Raw genomic sequence first — 18,373 nt, 5'->3', positions numbered from 1 at the left:
GCATGCACGTGTCCCGGGGAACACGTGCGGCCCTCTGGCAGGTGTTTTCTTATGTATGTATGTATGTGAGCTGTGGATGTGATGTATTTACATGCAATTTACCCTGACGCGTAATTTTACCTGTGGGTGAAGGAGAACCTTGATAGGGGGATGTTTTCCCATCTTTCACAGAAGGTGTAGCTGCAATGCTTTACTAGAACTAGGTAGTAGTTTTACCTGCTGAGACATCTGATCATCTTCACATTTCCTTTGTGGGTCAGTGTGTCCCATGGGCCCAATACTCCTGTGTGCAGAGGCCAGAGGTTGACACTGAGTAACTGACTCTATTGCTGTCTATTGTTAAGTAGGGTCTAACTACTGAACCTGGGGTAACCATTCCTGCTAGCGGGCAAGCATCTCAGAGAATCCTTCTGTCTGCCGCATAAACACCTCTCTGGGTTATAGGTGTGTATACACGTCCAGCTTTTTTTCTTTTTTTTTTTTTCTTTCTTTCTTTCTTTCTTTCTTTCTTTCTTTCTTTCTTTCTTTCTTAACGTAGGTACTCAGGATCAAACTCAGGTCTTCATGCTTATACTTTATCTATTAAAACACCTCCCAGCCCCTTATTTTTTTTGTGCTGTATATTGATTGGTTGATGGTTGTTTGGAACAGTTCTTGCTATGTAGCCCAAGATGACCACAAAATTAAAGTGACATATGTGCCCAAATGTACTGGCTGGTTTTGTGTGTCAACTTGACACAGTTTGGAGTGGTCACAGAGAAAGTAGCTTCAGGTGAGGAAATGCCTCCATGAGATCCAGCTGTAAGACAGTTTCTCAATTAGTGATCAAGGGGGGGAGGGCCCCTTGTGGGTGGTGTCATCCCTGGGCTGGTAGTCTTGGGTTCTATAAGAAAGCAAGCTAGCAAGCCAGGGGAAGCAAGCCAGTAAGAAACATCCCTCCATGGCCTCTGCATCAGCTCCTGCTTCCTGACCCGCTTTGAGTTCCAGTCCTGACTTCCTTTGGTGATGAACTGCAACATGGAAGTGTAAGCTGAATAAACCCTTTCCTCCCCAACTTGCTTCTTGGTCATGATGTTTGTGCAGGAATAGAAACCCTGACTAAGACACCTAAAGCTTCCTGTGTTTAGCTGATCTTGATAAAAGGAACTGTAAGAGGCAGAAAGAATGTAGGTCATTTTCTCCTGGAGTCTATTCATATCTCTGACCTGCGTAAGTCAGTTGCAGGTTGAATTCTGTCTTTTACAATGCTGAGGATGAAGCCCAGGGCCTCACACTGGCGAGTGCTTTACAGATGAGCCGTGCTGCTGCCCCACATGCTTAACTTAAAATTCCTAGCACTGCCTGGGACAGACGCAGATCCTTATACCCAACCATTGGGCAGCCTCTGTGTGTTCCTAGCTGGTCTCTCTTCTTCTCTCAGCTTCTCTCTCTCTCTCTCTCTCTCTCTCTCTCTCTCTCTCTCTCTCCTTCCTTCCAAACTCCCCCTTCCTGTGGCCTAAATAAACTCTATTCTGTACTACTTTGGGGAAAAGGATGCCTCAGCATGGCCCTGCCCCTCCCTCCTGGTACAGTGATACCCGGCTCTATCAAACATATCCTTGGCTCTTAAAAAAATAAAATAAAATAAAAAATAAAAAGCACAACAAATGCACTCAGAAATGTGCATGTCGCAAGGTATAGGCACACTAGGGACACATGCCTTAAATAAATACCACTATTATATTCTCACAGACTGGAGCCTAGCATAATCATCATCAGAGCCTTCATCCAGCAACTGATGGGAGCAAATGCAGTGACCCACAGCCAGACATGAGGCTGAGCTCAGGGAGCTCTGTGGAAGAGAGGGAGAAAGGGATTATAGGGGCCAGCGGGACAAGGACAGCACAGGGAACCCACAGAGTCTACTAACCAGGGATCACAGGGGCTCGCAGAGACCGAACTGGCAGTCAGGGAGCCTGCGTGGGTCAGACATAGGTCCTTTAACGATATGTTATGTTTTGTAGCTTGGTCTTCGTGTGGGATTCCTGACCATGGAAGCAGGGGCGATCTCTGACTCTTTTGCGTGCTTTTGGGACTCTTTTCCTCCTTTTGAGTTGCCTTGTCCAGCCTAAATATGAGAGGATGTACCTAGCCTTACTGCAATTTGATTGGTTGATATCCCTGGGAGACCTGCCCTTTTCTGAAGGAGTGGATCTGGGAGAGGGAAGGTGGGAGGGAGGGACTGGGAGGAGAGGAGGAAGGTGAACCTGCGGTCGGGGCGTGACATCTGAGAGAAGCATTAAAAGGTTAAACTATGAGAAGAAATGTAAACAACCCAGGGCTCTCTAGCTAAAGAACTCAAAACTTTAAAAATAAATAAATACCAACATTCAGTAGGCAGAGACAGGTGGCTCCATGGGAGTTTGAGGACAACCTGGTCTCCACAGGGAGATCCACACCAGCCATGGCTACATGACGAGATCCTGTCACAGAGAACAGAAGAAGAAGAAAAAGGAGGCCATGTGCCTGGAGAAGCCAGAAGACAACCTTGAGTGTTTAGACCAGGCTGACCTCAAACTCAGACCCTGCCTTCCTCTGGCTCCTGAGTGCTGGGATTAAAGGTGTGCACCACCACACCTGGTGTTGGCTTCATTTTTGAACTATAGTCTCTTTCTGGGACTTGGAGTTCTCTAATTCAGCCATGACGGCAGACCATGAGCCCCGGAGATCCCCTGTCTTCGTCTCCTCAGCTCTTGGACCTGCATGCACCTGTGTGTCCGGCCCTGCGCATGGGTTTTGGGAATTGAGGGAAGGCCCTTAGTCTTGGGTAGCAAGAACTTACAGAGGAAGTCATCCCCTGGCCCAAAACACTGTTTTTTAAATGCTTTAGTACATTTTGGTGCTGGAGAGATGGCTCAGTGGTTAAGACTACTTGTTGCTCTTGGAAAGGACCAAGGTCCAATTCTCAGCACCCACGTGGTAGTTCACAACTGTTCCAAGGATTCTACTCCCTTCAGACCTCCACCGGCATGAGGTGTACATGTGGTACATATATATACATGCAGGCACACATGCAGTCAAACACCCATAGAATAAAATGAATGCGTCTGTTTTTAAATGTTGAATAAATTTATTACATCTTTTTTATTTTGTGTGTGTGTGTGTGTGTGTGTGTGTGTGCGCACGCCATGGTGTGAATAGAGGTTGGAGGACAGCTTTTGGCAATCAGGTCACCCACTATTTGAGTCCTGGGGATAGAACTCAGGTTGCCAGCCATGGTAGCACCTTTATCCACAGAACCATCTTACTAGACCCAAAGTACTATTTTTTTTTAATTAATACCGTCCACGTTGTCCTGGTGGGTTTTATCTACTTGACACAAACCTAGACATACTTGGGAAGAGGAAGGGAGACTGAGGAAATGCCCCCATCAGATTGGACTGCCTGTACGGGAGGAAGGGCCCAGCTCACTAGCAGGGGGTTCTGGGTTGAACAAGAAAATGAGAGGAGCAAGTCCGTAAGTGACACCCATGCCTTCTGCTCTGTCCCTGCCTCAGGTTCCTGCCCTGCCTTCCGTAGATGAGAGACTGTGGTGTGGACATGTAAGTCAAATGGACCCTTTCCTCCCTGCCTCAGTCAGGGTTTCTATTCCTGCACAAACATCGTGACCAGGAAGCAAGCTGGGGAGGAAAGCATTTATTCAGCTTACACTTCCACACTGCTGTTCATCACCAAAGGAGGTCAGGACTGGAACTCAAGCAGGTCAGGAAGCAGGGGCTGATGCAGAGGCCATGGAGGGATGTTCCTTACTGGCTTGCTTCCCCTGGCTTGCTCAGCCTGCTCTCTTATAGAACCCAAGAGCACCAGCCCAGGGATGATACCTCCCACAAGGGGCCCTCCCCCTTGATCACTAATTAAGAAAATGCCTCACAGCTGGATCTCATGGAGGCACTTCCCCAACTGAAGCTCCTTTCTCTGTGGTAACCCCAGCCTGTGTCAAGTTGACACACAAAACCAGCAAGTACACTCCCCAAACTGGTTTTGGTTGTGCTGTTTTACCACAGCAATAGTAACCTAGCTAAGACACAAACTATCACTTAGATGCTATTTTAAAGAAACGGCATGCATTCTCCACAATCCCTGCAGCTAGGGAGGCTGAAGCAAAAGGATTGCTTCTGTTCAGAAATTCTGAGGCGAGCCTAAGCAATATGACCAAGGCTCTGCCTAGAAATAAATAAATGTTAATAACGGACACTGATTTTTTTTTTATTTTCCTTCCCCTCTTTTCCCTTTTCCTTTTTGCTACACCTCTTGACTTCGTGGTTGACACATCTTCCTAGTGTTAAAAATAACAAGTATATTTTCAGAATAGATACAGCTCAGTTCGTACTGGCCACACTTGAAAGACAGAAAATCTGCTACTGGACAGGATTAGTGGAGAATGTTGTCTTTTTCTCTCTCTTAACAAGAGGCTAGCTAGGTGAAGTGGTGCACGCCTTCAATCTCATCCGGAAGCAGGCAGAGACGGGTGGATCTCTGTGAGTTTGAGACCATCCTAGTCTACAGAGCAAGTTCCTTAGAAGCCACATAGTGAGACCCTGTCATAAAACAACACAGGGGGAGGGAGAGAGGGGGGAAACAGACAGACAGACAGACAGACAGACAGACGACACACCTGTTACAATGACTCAAGCCTGTAGTCTCAGTATTTAGGAAGCTAAAGCAGAATGGCTTTAGAGTTCAAAGCCAGCCAAGGTTATAGAGTAAGATCCTGTCTCAAAAGAACCAATGAGAGAAAAAAGGACACTGGAATTCCATGGGTGATCCTGCCTGCCTCCCATGCACAAAGAAAGCCCTGCGTGTGACCCTTAGCACAACATAACCTGGGTGATGTGGTGGACAACTGCAGCGCTTGGAGACAGGGGCAAGAGAATCAGAAAACCAAGGTTATCCTCAACTACTTTGTGAGTTCAAGGCTAGCCTGGGACATCTGAGATCTTGCCTGAAGGGCAGAGAGAGGAAGGGGGGGGGGAGAGAGACAGAGAAGAGAGACAGAGACAGAGAGAGAGAAGAGGGGGAGGAGAGGAGAGGAGAGAAGGGGAGGGGAGAAAGGGGAGGGAAAAGACGGGAGGGGAGAGGAGGAAAGAAGAGGGGGGAGGGGAGGGGAGGATTGACTTCATAACACTGTGCAGAAGTGAGTGCTGTATGGTTTGAATTTTCTGATTAAATTAAGTTCTTTTTGTAGTAGTCCTCATGGGTTCGTGAGTCTATTCTGGGACCACATTCTGTATCTCCAGAAAAGATTGATATAATGAGATTCAAAGTCAGCCACTGAGTTACAATTGACCTCACAGCCTCAGAGAATATAAATGGACAAGTGACTCTGCTCTGAAGAACAGAGGCAAGAACAGACTGCAGAGTGCCTGTTCCTCTTGCCTGCATAGATCTGAGACTTGGGGTGGGGGCTGACCTGGGCCTCCCATCAGCCCAGCCTAATCAGCACGTTCCAGACAACCCTGTCTCCAAAACCCAGTCAAGGAAGGGGCAGCGACATGGCTCTGTGGGTAAAGGCACTTGCTGCTAAGCATACAAGCTCTAGAAAGCACCCCTCGGGCACTCCAGATGTGAATACTCTAGGTCATCCTTGTCCCTGTCAGAGGGAACAACCAGAATTCACCATCGCAGCATCACTAGTTATTTAACAGACCTTTAAATGTTATTGTGTGTGTGTGGTGTGCTTGTGTGTGTGCACAGGCATGTGTGGGTGTACACGTGCCTGGAGCTGACGGAGGAAGTCGGAGGACAACCTGAAGCATGCTCTCTCCTTTCACCATCCAGGTCCCGAGCCCTGGAGGCGAGCGCCTTTCCTCTCTGAGTCATCTCACTGGCCCTCATTCAACAGACTTCCCCTAAGTACCTCCAAGCCTTGCTGTAGCCACAGCATGGGGGAGATGGGAGGAGCGAAGGCCTCTGCCCGGGCTTTATATTCTAGTGTCCCGCCCCCCCCCCCCCCCCGCTGCCCCGGGGGGTGGTAGTGGATGTGCCCTGGGCGCCTCTGGTTGTAACTAGTTGTGTTGTGTGTAACTGCACTCACTCAGAGATGAAGGCATAAACTTGTGAGCTATGAAATCCCAGCTGGACAGCCATGCCATCTGTAAGGACAGGTATGGTTTAAGGCCGGCTTAGGCTACAGAGAAGAAAAAGTCAGAAATCTGGACACTGAGAAGAGAAGAACTGACTCAAATGGAATCTCCCGGGGCGATTTATTCGAATTTAAAAATAAAAAGCCCGGGGCAGGTAACCTGTAATCTCAGGGCAGGCAAGTTGCCCAAAGGAGAATGAAGAAGATCTGCTGTCATGGAGGTCAGCCACACATAAAGAGGCTGGAGCTTGGGACTAAGGAAGACCCACGCCAGACTGTTAAGTTTAAAATCTCAAACTGGCCAGCATCCAAGGGGAAGGGAAAGAGGAGGGGAGCGTGGATAGAGTAGCCATCACCTTATCAGACCAACCTATACTAGGGGAAGGAAGAGGGATTATGGAAAAGTACATCACCTGAAGGGGAACCTGCCTTCTCTGGTGGTCCCTTGCCAGGACCCTGACTTGTCTTGCTACATTAACCCTTTAGGTCCATCTCCACCTAGAAGAGACCAAGAAGCAGGGATCGGTAGCAGAAGGTTCCAGGAAAGGATGGCGACCTGGAGCCTTGGGCGCTTCTCTCGGTGAAGCAACTTGTGAAATGGGATTGGAGTGGAGACCTTCCCACCGTGCACGCACCAGGACCCGACTTTGCAGAGATAGGGATAGCGGTCCTACACGCCATCCGGAAGGGGACGCTGTAGAACGCCTAGGAGACCCCCTGCACTTTAACTGCTCCAGGGCCAGGACTTCGAGACTTACACTTCACCACAGGACAATCCAAAGCAAACAGACTGGGAGACGCAGCTCGGGTGCACAGAGAAAGAATGACGCCATTGCAGACAGGGCTAGGCTCTTACCGTAACTGCACCGGATCCTTAGCAAAACGCTCTGAGTCCTAAAAGGTGAGCTTTTCATGCAGGTGCGGTGCAGACTCGAGTAAGGAGAGGGGCAGGGGTGTACGGAAAAGCTACCGCAAGGGGGCGCGCGTGTCTACCAGGATCGTGCCTGGTACTATACCTGGCACTGCGCTTTGAGCCCTTGCTTTTCTACAGCAGTTAGCCTCTGGTCTCAGGATAATGTGCATACCCTAGGGCACATGCTCTTTTATGTATATCCGAGAATTTTAGGCTTGGTGAATTTCCTTTTTTAAAAAATAAGATTTATTGGGCTTAATCTGAGATGTTTCAGTGATTAAGAGCACTTAACGCTGAATCCTGAGGTCCTGAGTTCAATGTCTAACACACACATCAGGCAGTTCATGAATGCCTATAACTCCAGCTCCAGACGATCTCCCAAAGGCACCTGCACACCTGTGGCATACACACAGACATGCACACATACATCTAAATAAAAATAAATTTATTAAAATTAAAAATGTGTGTGTGCACACGTGTGTGTGTGTGTGTGTGTGTGTGTGTGTGCCAGGAGATGGCATCAGATCTCCTGCAGCTAGCTATAAGCAGTTGTGAGCTGCCCAAAAAAGGAGCTGAGAACTGAACTCGGCGTCCTCTGGAAGAGTCATTTCTCCAGCCTAGTATGGTATATTTCCATGTCATTCACCATGACAAGTAATTTTCCTATTAATAAATAATGGCCGATACACACTAAAGCTAGGGTAAAAAGATAACCCCCAGTTTCTTTTACTTTCTTTTTCTTTCTTTTTTTTGGGGGGTGGTAGTTGTAGTGGTGAGAGAGTCTTTCTACAGAGCCCTGGCCGTCCTGGAACTCTCTGTAGACCAGGCTGGCCTTGAACTCACAGAGATCCACCTGCCGCTGCCTCCTGAACGCTGGGATTAAAGACCTGTGCTAGCATGTCTAGCATAATGTAACTCTCCCATTTTCCACATTCACTAGAAAGTACAATACAGAGTCCTCTGAGTGTGATTTTGATGTCTTTCTATTAGAACTGGCCGTGGGAAAAAGGACAGGCAGACTTGCATCTAGTCTAGAGTTTCACTCTATGCCTCCCTAGGCCTGGGCTTATACACATTTGTCTACCCCTAGGGGCCTCCAGGACTTCTTTATTTATATTACATATGGTGGAAGGAGACACCAGTGGGAGTGCTACACATATATGCACTCGTGGGTACATACTTAGGGGCTCATATATATCCATGAGCTCAGTGACAGTTAGGGACCTATTACCTTCTTAGGCTGGGAGCACACAGAGCACACTTATGCTCATGTGCATCCTGGAGCAGAAAGGGTGTGCTCCTGCAGCCACACCCCAGGCACAGGTTCATGCACATGCGGAAATCTACACTGAGCATTTATTCTTCTATTGCTATTTTGAATTATGCTTATTTTATGATGTTTTCATGCATACCTACTTTGGGTTGACTATCCCTCAACTCTCTGCTCCTCCATTGTGGTGTGGTTTGAATGTGCTTGGCTAGGGAGTGGCACTACTTGGAGCTGTGGCCTTGTTAGAGTGGGTGTGGCCTTGTTGGAGAAAGTGTGTGCATTGGTTTTAAGACCCTCTTCCTAACTGTCTGGAAGCGAGTCTTGTCCTAGCAGCCTTCAGAGGAAGATGTAGAACTCTCAGCTCCTCCAGCCCCATGTCTGCCTGGATGCTGCCATGTTCCTGTCTTGATGATAATGGATTGAACCTCTGAACTAGTAAGACAGCCCCAGCTAAATGTTGTCCTTATGAGAGTTGTCTTGGTCATGGTGTCTGTTCACAGCAGTATAACCCTAAGTTATCCATCTTCCTGGCCCCCAATCCTACCTAGATCCAACCATCTCAGGGTCCTCTCTTGTGCTTTCTTACTACATGTGCTCTGCTACCCTTGCCAACCCCTCTCCCTTGAGGCTTCTGTTCCAACCAAGCCTCTCATGGGGTCTTTCCCTTCTCTCTCTCTCTCTCTCTCTCTCTCTCTCTCTCTCTCTCTCACACACACACACACACACACACACACACACACACACACATTGGAAGCTAGACTTCACATATGAGAGACACCTCTCTCTCTCTCTCTCTCTCTCTCTCTCTCTCTCTCACTCACACACACACACACACACACTCATATTGGAAGCTAGACTTCACATATGAGAGACACCTCTCTCTCTCTCTCTCTCTCTCTCACACACACACACACACACACACACACACACTCATATTGGAAGCTAGACTTCACATATGAGACACCTCTCTCTCTTTCTCTCTTTCTCTCTCTCTCTCTCTCTCTCTCTCACACACACACACACACACACTCATATTGGAAGCTAGATTTCACATATGAGAGACACCTCTCTCTTTCTCTCTCTCTCTCTCTCTCTCTCTCTCTCTCTCTCACACACACACACACTCATATTAGAAGCTAGACTTCACATATGAGAGACACCCCTCTCGCTTTCTCTCTCTCTCTCTCTCTCTCTCTCTCACACACTCATATTGGAAGCTAGACTTCACATATGAGAGACACCTCTCTCTCTTTCTCTCTCTCTTTCTCTATCTCTCTCTCTCTCACACACACACACACACTCATATTGGAAGCTAGATTTCACATATGAGAGACACCTCTCTCTCTCTCTCTCTCTCTCTCACACACACACACACACACACTCATATTGGAAGCTAGACTTCACATATGAGAAACAATATACAGTCTCTGTTTTTCTTCAGTCTGACTTATTTCACGTAACACAATGATTTCCAGTTCCATCCATTTTCCTGCCTAACCAAATAATTTCATTATTTCATTTTCCTTTGGTACTGAGTAAATTCCATCATGTATATACACACAACATTTCCACGACCCATTCATCAGCTGATGGACATTTAGGCAGTTTCCATTTTCTGGCTATTGCAGATCTATCATCTATTTCAAGGATGAGCAAGTGTCTTGTGGAGGTTTTGTCTTTCGCTGTCTATTGTAATGCTAAGGGCTGGCCTCCAAGGTTTAAAGTCTTCAGGTAGCCTGAGGGACCCGCCCCCACTTAATGGCCACAGCCAATGGCTGGGGAGAAGAGACATGGGTGGGGTTGAGGTTTCCCAGGCTTGGGACCACAAGGAAAGAGCAGGAGAAGGAGGGCCATGGGGTTCCAAACCAGGCAGGAGGGAGAAGGAGCCACCCTGGGGGAGATGAGCCATGAAACGTGACCACGTGGTCTGACCGAATGGAGTTGAGAGCAGCCCAGACAGAACATAGAATTTAGTGAGTAGTTACTTGGTCCCTTGGTCAACTGATAACTACTATCAAGTTATCAGTTGGAAAGTAGATTCAATGGCCTGGAGACTAGATGGTTGTCCAGCTGTTGTGCTGTCTAAGGAATATTTTAAAATATATGGTTGTGTGTGTGTGTGTGTGTGTGTGTGTGTGTGTGTGTGTGTGTTCATCTGGGAACATAAATGGTCCGAGGTGGGAAGGAACCAGGTGCGGTGGAAATTTTTATTAAATATTTTTTACAACATGTCCCATTAGTAGGCTATAGATTCCTTTGGGTATATTTTATTATTATTTTAGTATTGTGTCTTTCCTATGCCTTGGGATGGAGGTGGGGCTCAGAGGTGGTTCTCTTCTCCCACTGTGTAGATCCGAGGGATGAAACTCAGATCAGGTTCTGCCACCATGCCTTTTACATGCGGAGCCATCCCACTACCCGGCCCCAGCTCCCCTTCTGTAGCCAGAGCTGGCCTTGAACTCACGAACCTCCTGTCTCAATCAGCTTCTCAGATGATGGAATTATAGCCCAGCTGCACCACACCTGGCTTCCAGCACTGGGTGTTTTGTTTCATCGCCAAACCAAAGCCCTAAATCCAATCTCCTCACCAGATCCCAAACTTCTGTCCCACGGACATCCCCAAAAACAGCTCCAGAGTCCTATCATTTCCCTTGGCATTTCTCTTCATGAATCATAAATAGCAGTGCAGAAATCGATGGCTGCATCTGTGCACATGCTCTGAACATACAAGCTGACATGGTCAAGCACACTATGAATGGCCCATGCCATGATACATCCCTAGGATGTTGTCCCTTACCCACCACCGCAGTGACACACATACAAAGCAGCCAGATGCACACACACATGACCAAGATAATGGGGGAGGCGTGTCCCACATTGTCACTTACACTTTGGGGGTTTCCTAGGAACAGCTACCAACCTGGACACGCCTCTAGTCATATAGGCCAGGGCATACACCTATGTGGCCCATAAAGAGTAACACCTGCTGTGACCTCCATGTTCTCTTTCCGCCATGAAACCTTCTCCTTGAATACATGGAAACTCCAAATGCTCACTTGCATATATACCTCTCCAACACTTACTCTCCTAGATGGAGAATTTTTTTTATATAAGGATGCATGGCAGGTTCACACTCAAGCTAGGTACCCCCATTTGCCATCTTCTCTAGCAGGTGCAATTCGGAGTCCTCACGGGCGTGGCTGTGGTGTCCTCTTATTTACTGGGCTCTGTCAGAGAGGAGAGATCTAAGGTCAGGCGGACCTGCACTAGGTCTGGGACTCCACCCCAGTCCGCCCCCCTGGCCCTGGCTTACGAGGCGGAGTCTGTGCCTTCTTCTCTAGCGCTTCAAGGGTTTTCTTGATTTGAGTTATATCTGGGGATGGGAGGAGAGGAAACAGATAAATCTGGGATGGGGCTGCAAACAAAGCCCTGACCTCGTTAGCCGTTTCCAGTTTGGGGGGCCGCAGATTCCTAGAGTGGAAGTTCACAGCAATGGTGTGATTTGTGTGTGCAGTACACATGTGTTTATATTCACATGGGTTCACACTTGCGTGTGCACATATGTGAGGAGGTCAAAGGTCGACATCAGTCATTTGTCTCTCTTTAGAGATGTCTACCTTGATTTTTTTTTTTTGAAAGCGGGACCTCTCACTGAACTTGGGGTTTCACCTGGGTGCATTGGGTGCCCAGTAAACCTTATATAGCAGCAGTCTCTACCACCGCCGCCCTTATCCAGAGGCTGGGGCTGCAGAACTGTGGCACCGTGACCAGCTTTTGTGTGAGACCTGGATCCAAACTCAGATCCCCATGTTGTACTTTCCTGAGTCACCTCCACAACCCCACTAGTGCTTAAATGCCCCCTCTTCTAGCTCAGAGGAAGTATCTGCTGCCCCCTTCCAAATCCAGAGAGCAGGACCCTGATTACACTCTGAGTAACCAGCACCCTATTTGTTCTGAATGTCCAAACAAATTCATCCAAAGAAGACCGGTCTGCAAGGCATACCTGCTGGCACTGTCCTCAGCCTGTCGTTCCCACTCTGGATGTTACTCATGGCCGTACCAAGGTTCTTCTTGACCTCCCTGATGTCTCTCTGGACAGCTTCCCAAATACTCTTTTGCTGCCTCTGGAGCTCCCAGATATTCCACACCGTGTTTGAAACTAAGGGCGCAGAGTTTGAGGTGTTCAGATGGCCATGAGGTGTTCAGATGGCCATTTCCCCACCCCCACACCCCGTCCCCGCCAGCACCACTGTGGGTCTGTCACTCACCATTTGAAAGCTCTTCTTTCAAGGTCCACACATCCTTGGACATTTCAGAATCTGTTTAAGAGAGAGTAGGAACGCTCTAAGGCCCCGTCTCCATTTTAACCTCCTTCGAAATGGAGTTGAGGGAAGGGAGAGGAACCGGTGGTAATTCTGCAATCCCATCCCTGGCCCAGCTTCCAAAATCACTTACTTCTCACCAGGACCAATGCAGAGAGGATAATGCAGGATAAGAAGACGAAAGCGAGGAGGACATACAGCATCATAATGGTTCTGTACAGCCAAGCGGGGGCCTGGGCTGTGTCCAGCGATGGCTTGAACTTGGCTGGGACAGACACACAGGACATGTGAACCCCAGAGCCAAACCCCGCCAGCCAGGCCAACGATACTATCTGTCACAAGCATCACCAGCATCAAGGACCACCAAGGACACGCCCAGTCAGTAGCATCAGTACCACCAACTGGTGTTCCTTCCATAGTGACCATCACATCCCTCTCAATAAGTTATGTCACCCAACAATTAAATGCACAGCCAACAGCACTGCCAGAAGCATTTCAGAAACCCAGCCGCCATCTTCTCAGCTACAAAGCTACCCTCGCCTTAGCACCATCACTCGTGAGAGAGCAGGGCACAGACAGACAGGGGGACATGCGTGGGTGCAAAGGTCAGAAGGATGGGGTATCCTCCTTTGTCACTCCACCTGTTTCTTTGAGGCTCTCCTGTTTATCCCCAGGTGGGGAAACACAATCTAGGGGATTATAATAAATAATTATATTTATTATAATTATTATGAAGGACATGAAGGACAAAAATCAGTTTTATGATTAAGCAGCACAGGTGTTTGTGAGTCACTAGAAGGAAGAAAAGCAGTGTGCCCCACTGACCTGCTTGTCTCCAGCCCCGGGTGCTGGGCTTACAGGCATGCACAGGACACCTGGTTTGTTCTGTGGGTACTGGAATCTGAACTCTAGTCCTCGCTCTTGTGAAGCACCACTTAACCACTGAGTCACACACATCTCCAGCCCCACAATTTAGTTAGTTAGTTAGTTAGTTAGCTAGTTGTTAGTTAGTTAGTTAGTTGTTAGTTAGTTAGTTAGTTAGTTGGCTAGTTGGGGTTCCTAGTATCCCAGACTATCTACCAACTCTCTCTGTAGTCAAGGATAACTTAGATTTCTACTCCCCGATGCAGGGATAATAGGTGTTTACCCACACCCAGTTTATACAGAGCTGGGGATTGAACCCAAGGCTTTGTACAAGTCGGGCAAGCTCTCTGCCGACTGAGCCACAACCACAGCTGCATCTTTACTGTGAGCAGCACCACAGTCCCCAGTAGTCATTCCCTCCACACATGCCCTAAGGTTGGAGTAGGAATGGGCAAGCAACTGTCTGCTCACCTTGTTTTGTGGGTGTTGATTGGCTGAGTTTGAGCTGGTCCTTGTTCCTGAAGGCCAAGGTTACATTCTCATAGTCAGGATCGTGAGCCCCTGTGTGTGATTTGGTGAAAGGAGATGCTGAGACTCATCTAGCTATTTGGGGAGTGGGGAGTGGAACTCAAGAAGGCAGGAAGGGCAGAAATCACCTTTGTGCAGTGCAGTCGTTTACGGAGCCCCTAGAAGGAGTTCTCCCATCCCTGACTGCTCCCTCCGTAAGCCACACTTCTTCGTTCCCCCTTCCCAACCCAAGTATCCTGACCTTCATTATGACTTGGCTTCCTCAGGTTCTTATCCTGGGAGGCAGAAGCGTGCATTCTGCTTGGTTGACTCACGGAGATTACCACAGCCTTGGGCCCTGGACCTCCCAAGTGTCCACACATCCCCACCTACCGGAAGATGTCAAGACAGATGGAGAAATCTCATTGTGGAGGGGAGGGAAGCAGGGTTTACCTCCTCCTTTCAGGGACCCACACCAGATCTCCTGCCCTGGAGACATCTTCAGCTTCCATATCAAAAGAGTCTTTAGAGAAACAGAGGTTTTACGGATGGCCAAGAAGCAACCCTAGGTGTGATGACAGAAGAGACATCTTTGAGGAAGCCGGGGGGGGGGGGGGGGGGGGGGGGGGGGGGGGGGGGGGGGGGGGGGGGGGGGGGGGGGGGGGGGGGGGGGGGGGGGGGGGGGGGGGGGGGGGGGGGGGGGGGGGGTCTGAATGAAAGACACACAGATGAAACAGACAGGTGGGGTGTGCCTGATTGCTCTCCCTGACTGTTATGTATGGGTGGGAAGCAGAGGACGGCCTCAGCTGTCTCTCCTAGGTGATGTCCGCACTGCTTTTTAAGACAGCCACTCTCCCTAGCCAGGACCTCACCACACAAGCTAGACTGACTGACCAGCAAGCACTAATGGCCACCTCGTTCCACCTTCCCACCTGGGGTTACAATGGCACCCCGCATCCTCAGCTTTTCTTCTGTTTTCTATCTCTACAAAAAGAAAGAGAGAGGGGGAGGGAGGGAGGAAGGAAGGAAGAAAGGAAGGAAGGAAAAAAGAAAGAATGCTGTGTGAACTCAAGAGTCTGGCTTTTAGAACAATCGCTGCCTTTCCCAGCCCCCCACACCTTCCCTCTCAGGCCTCTCTCCACATTTCAACCCCGCCCCGCCCAACCTCTACTTTTCATAAGTATCTCGTGTTAGCCGATTGCACCACTGGAGTCAAGGAACTCTCTGAGGCACCACAGAAAGCAAAGCGGATGTTAAGCAAGGATGGAAACCACTTTGACCCCACGCTTACATCCAATACTGACGTCAGACCCGTGTCCTTAACTCTCGCCCTGATGGAGTCCTCAAGGTATTCTCTCCTCCATGTAGACATGCCAGAAGAAAAAGACATTTACTCCATCTCTCTGCTCCCCTACCTGGCTCACACACATGCATATATACACAGCCATGCGCATACATGTACACAGCCACATATATGCACTGTGGGGGAAAGATAGCATCTTCAACAATTAATAATGGTCATGCTTGATGATATGATACTGCATGCATACTTGCACGTAGAAGAATGCAAATAAATCCATACTTATCGCCCTGCATAATACCGAATGGATCAAGATACCTCAACATAAGGGTAGGTACACTGAATCTGATATAAAAAGAAAGTAGGGACCAGCCTTGAACCGGTTGGCACAGGAAAGATTTTCTGAACAGGACACCAATAACACAGGCATTAGGATCAACAATTAATAAATGGGACCTCATGGAACTGAAAGGCTTCTATATGGCAAAGGACATCACTATTTAGACAAAGAGGCACCCTACAGAATGGGGAACGATTTCTACCAAATACAGGCCCAACAAAGGGCTAATATCCAAAATATATAAAGAACTTGAAAAACTGGACATCAAGAAAACTTAACTTAAAATTTTAACCCAATTTAAAATAGGATATTTTAGAACAATGAAATATTTTGAAACAATGGCAACTGAACACGGACAATAGAATTGTGAAACCATACTATGGAAATCAGTGTGGCAGTTACTCAGGAAACCAGAAATAGATCTACTTTTTTTTTTTTTTTTTTTTTTTTGGTTTTTTGGATTTGGTTTTTTGGAGACAGGGTTTCTCTGTATAGCCCTGGCTGTCCTGGAACTCACTTTGTAGACCAGGCTGGCCTCGAACTCAGAAATCTTCCTGCCTCTGCCTCCCAGAGTGCGCCACCACCGCCCGGCTGAAATAGATCTACTTTAAGATCCAGCTATACCACACTTGGGCCTATTCCCAAAGGCCTCTCCATTCTACTACAGATACAGCTACTCATCTATATTCATTGCTCTACACTTGTAATAGAAACTGGAAACAGCTTAGATGCCAGAACAGGGGGAAGGAGTGTAGGCCCTGCGCGGATGGGAACACCACAGGAAGACCAACAGAACCAACTAACCTGGACCCTTGGGGCTCTCAGGGTCTGAACCACAACCAAAGAACATACACAGGTTGGTCCTAGGCCTCCCCACACATATGTAGCAGGTATGCAGCTTGGTCTTCATGTGTGTCCCGAACAACTGGAACAGGAGCTATCCTAAAAGCTGTTGCTTGTACGTGGGAAACATTCCTCCAGCTGGGCTGCTGGGTCTGCTGGCCTCAGTGGGAGAGGAAGTGCCTAGCCTCTCAGAGACTTGAGTGACAGGGTAGGGGTATCCCTAGGGGGCCCACCCACTCGGAGGAGAAGGATTGTGTGAGAGGGTGACCAGGAGGGTGTCAGTGAGTGGGATGTAAAGCGAATAAATAAAAAATTAAATTAAATTAAAAAAACAACTTTCAATATCAAAGGCAATTCAAAATATTTAATTCATTGTAACAGAATCTAACTATGTAGCCCTGGTTAGGTAGAGCAGGATGGTCTTAAACTAACAGTCTGTCTCTACTTCCAAGTACTGGAATTAAAAGTATGAGGCCACCACATCCAGCCTGGTTTGTATACTATGCGTACTTAGGTGTGGATGTGTGCACATGAGTGCAGGTGCCTGTAGAAACCAGAGGACATCAAACATCTCTGGAGCTAGAGTGACAGATGGCTGTGCTGGGAAATGTGCAGGTCCCTGTAAAAACAATACATGTTCTTAACTATTGATCTGTCTTTCATTAGGCCCCAATATTTTATATTTGATTTATTTTGGTTTGTATTTGTTTGGTTTGGTTTGTTTTTTGGTTGGTTGGTTTTTGTTTTGTTTTTCGAGACAGGGTTTCTCTCTGTGGCCCTGGCTGTTCTGGAACTCACTCTGTAGATCAGGCTGGCCTCGAACTCAGAAATCTGCCTGCCTCTGCCTCCCGAGTGCTAGGACTAAAGGCGTGTGCCTCTACACCTGGCTTATATTTTATTATTTTTTAATTATGTGAAGAAATGTTTGTATCTAAATTCAGGCATTTGCACATTAGTGCACGTGCATGCACAGGTCAGAGGTGTTAGATCTCCTGTAAATTTGATGGTCTTGATCCACTTTGTACTGGCTGACTTTGAGTCACATTGACACAAGCTAGACTCACCAGAGGAAGGAACCTCAGTTGAGGAAACGCCTCCATGAGATCCAGCTTCAAGGCATTTCTCAGTTACTGATCAGTGGCGGAGAACCCAGCTCACTGAGTCTGGTGCTATCCTGGGCTGGTGGTCCTAGGTTCTTTAAGAAGGCAGGTTGAGCAAGGCAGCGGGAGCAAACCAGTGAGCAGCACCCTCCACAGCCTCTGCATCAGCTCTGCCTACAGGTTCCTGCCCTGTGTGAGTTCCTGCCTCGACTTCCTACAATGATGAACAGCAATGTGCAAGTGTAAGCTAAATAAACCCTTTCCTCTCCAACTTGCTTTTTGGTCATGGTAGCCTTAAGACACACCTCATTTGAGTGGTTGGAAATCAACTTGGTCCTCTGGAAGAACAGCAAGTGCTCTTCTGAGTCATCTCTCTATGCCCCATTGCTGGTTTGTGTGTGTGTGTGTGTGTGTGTGTGTGTGTTATAATGTTATAAGTGTGTTTGGGCCGGGCAGTGGTGGCGCACACCTGTAATCCCAGCACTCTGAGAGGCAGAGGCAGGTGGATTTCTGAGTGCAAGGCCAGCCTGGTTTACAGAGTGAGTTCCAGGACAGCCAGGGCTACACAGAGAAACCCTGTCTCGAAAAACCAAATCCAAAAAACCAAAAATAAAAAATAAAAAATAAAAATAAATGTGTTTGGGCACATGAGTTAAAGGTGGCTGTCAGCTTTCCAAAGTAGGCACTGGCAAGCTGAGTTGGGTCCTTTGCAGGAGCAGCAAGTGTTCTTAATTCTCTGAATTCTCTCCAGCTTCCACTTTCTCCTTTTTATTCAATCAGGACCTTAACTATT

General features: G+C 47.9%; 1 protein-coding gene and 1 pseudogene across 1 annotated transcript; one reads left to right on the top strand and one right to left on the bottom strand.

Annotated features, from left to right (window-relative positions):
- Positions 1–5,531: 5,531 nt before the first annotated feature.
- LOC127672445 (foxo1-corepressor-like) lies at positions 5,532–7,930 on the top strand (annotated as a pseudogene).
- A 2,567-nt stretch (positions 7,931–10,497) lies between these two features.
- On the bottom strand, positions 10,498–14,365 carry Mcemp1 (mast cell expressed membrane protein 1). The gene is made up of 7 exons (XM_052168434.1): positions 14,260–14,365; positions 13,962–14,051; positions 12,760–12,891; positions 12,573–12,623; positions 12,308–12,463; positions 11,618–11,677; positions 10,498–11,531 (listed from the first exon to the last, which is right to left on the bottom strand). Exons 1-7 carry the CDS (start codon positions 14,312–14,314, stop codon positions 11,518–11,520), a joined length of 558 nt encoding a protein of 185 aa, XP_052024394.1. The 5' UTR covers positions 14,315–14,365; the 3' UTR covers positions 10,498–11,517.
- Between the last annotated feature and the right edge of the window lie 4,008 nt (positions 14,366–18,373).

Source organism: Apodemus sylvaticus, chromosome 22 (assembly GCF_947179515.1).
Source record: "Apodemus sylvaticus chromosome 22, mApoSyl1.1, whole genome shotgun sequence".
In the NCBI taxonomy this organism is placed as follows: Eukaryota; Metazoa; Chordata; class Mammalia; order Rodentia; family Muridae; genus Apodemus; species Apodemus sylvaticus.
This window is presented reverse-complemented; position numbering and strand designations above follow the sequence as displayed.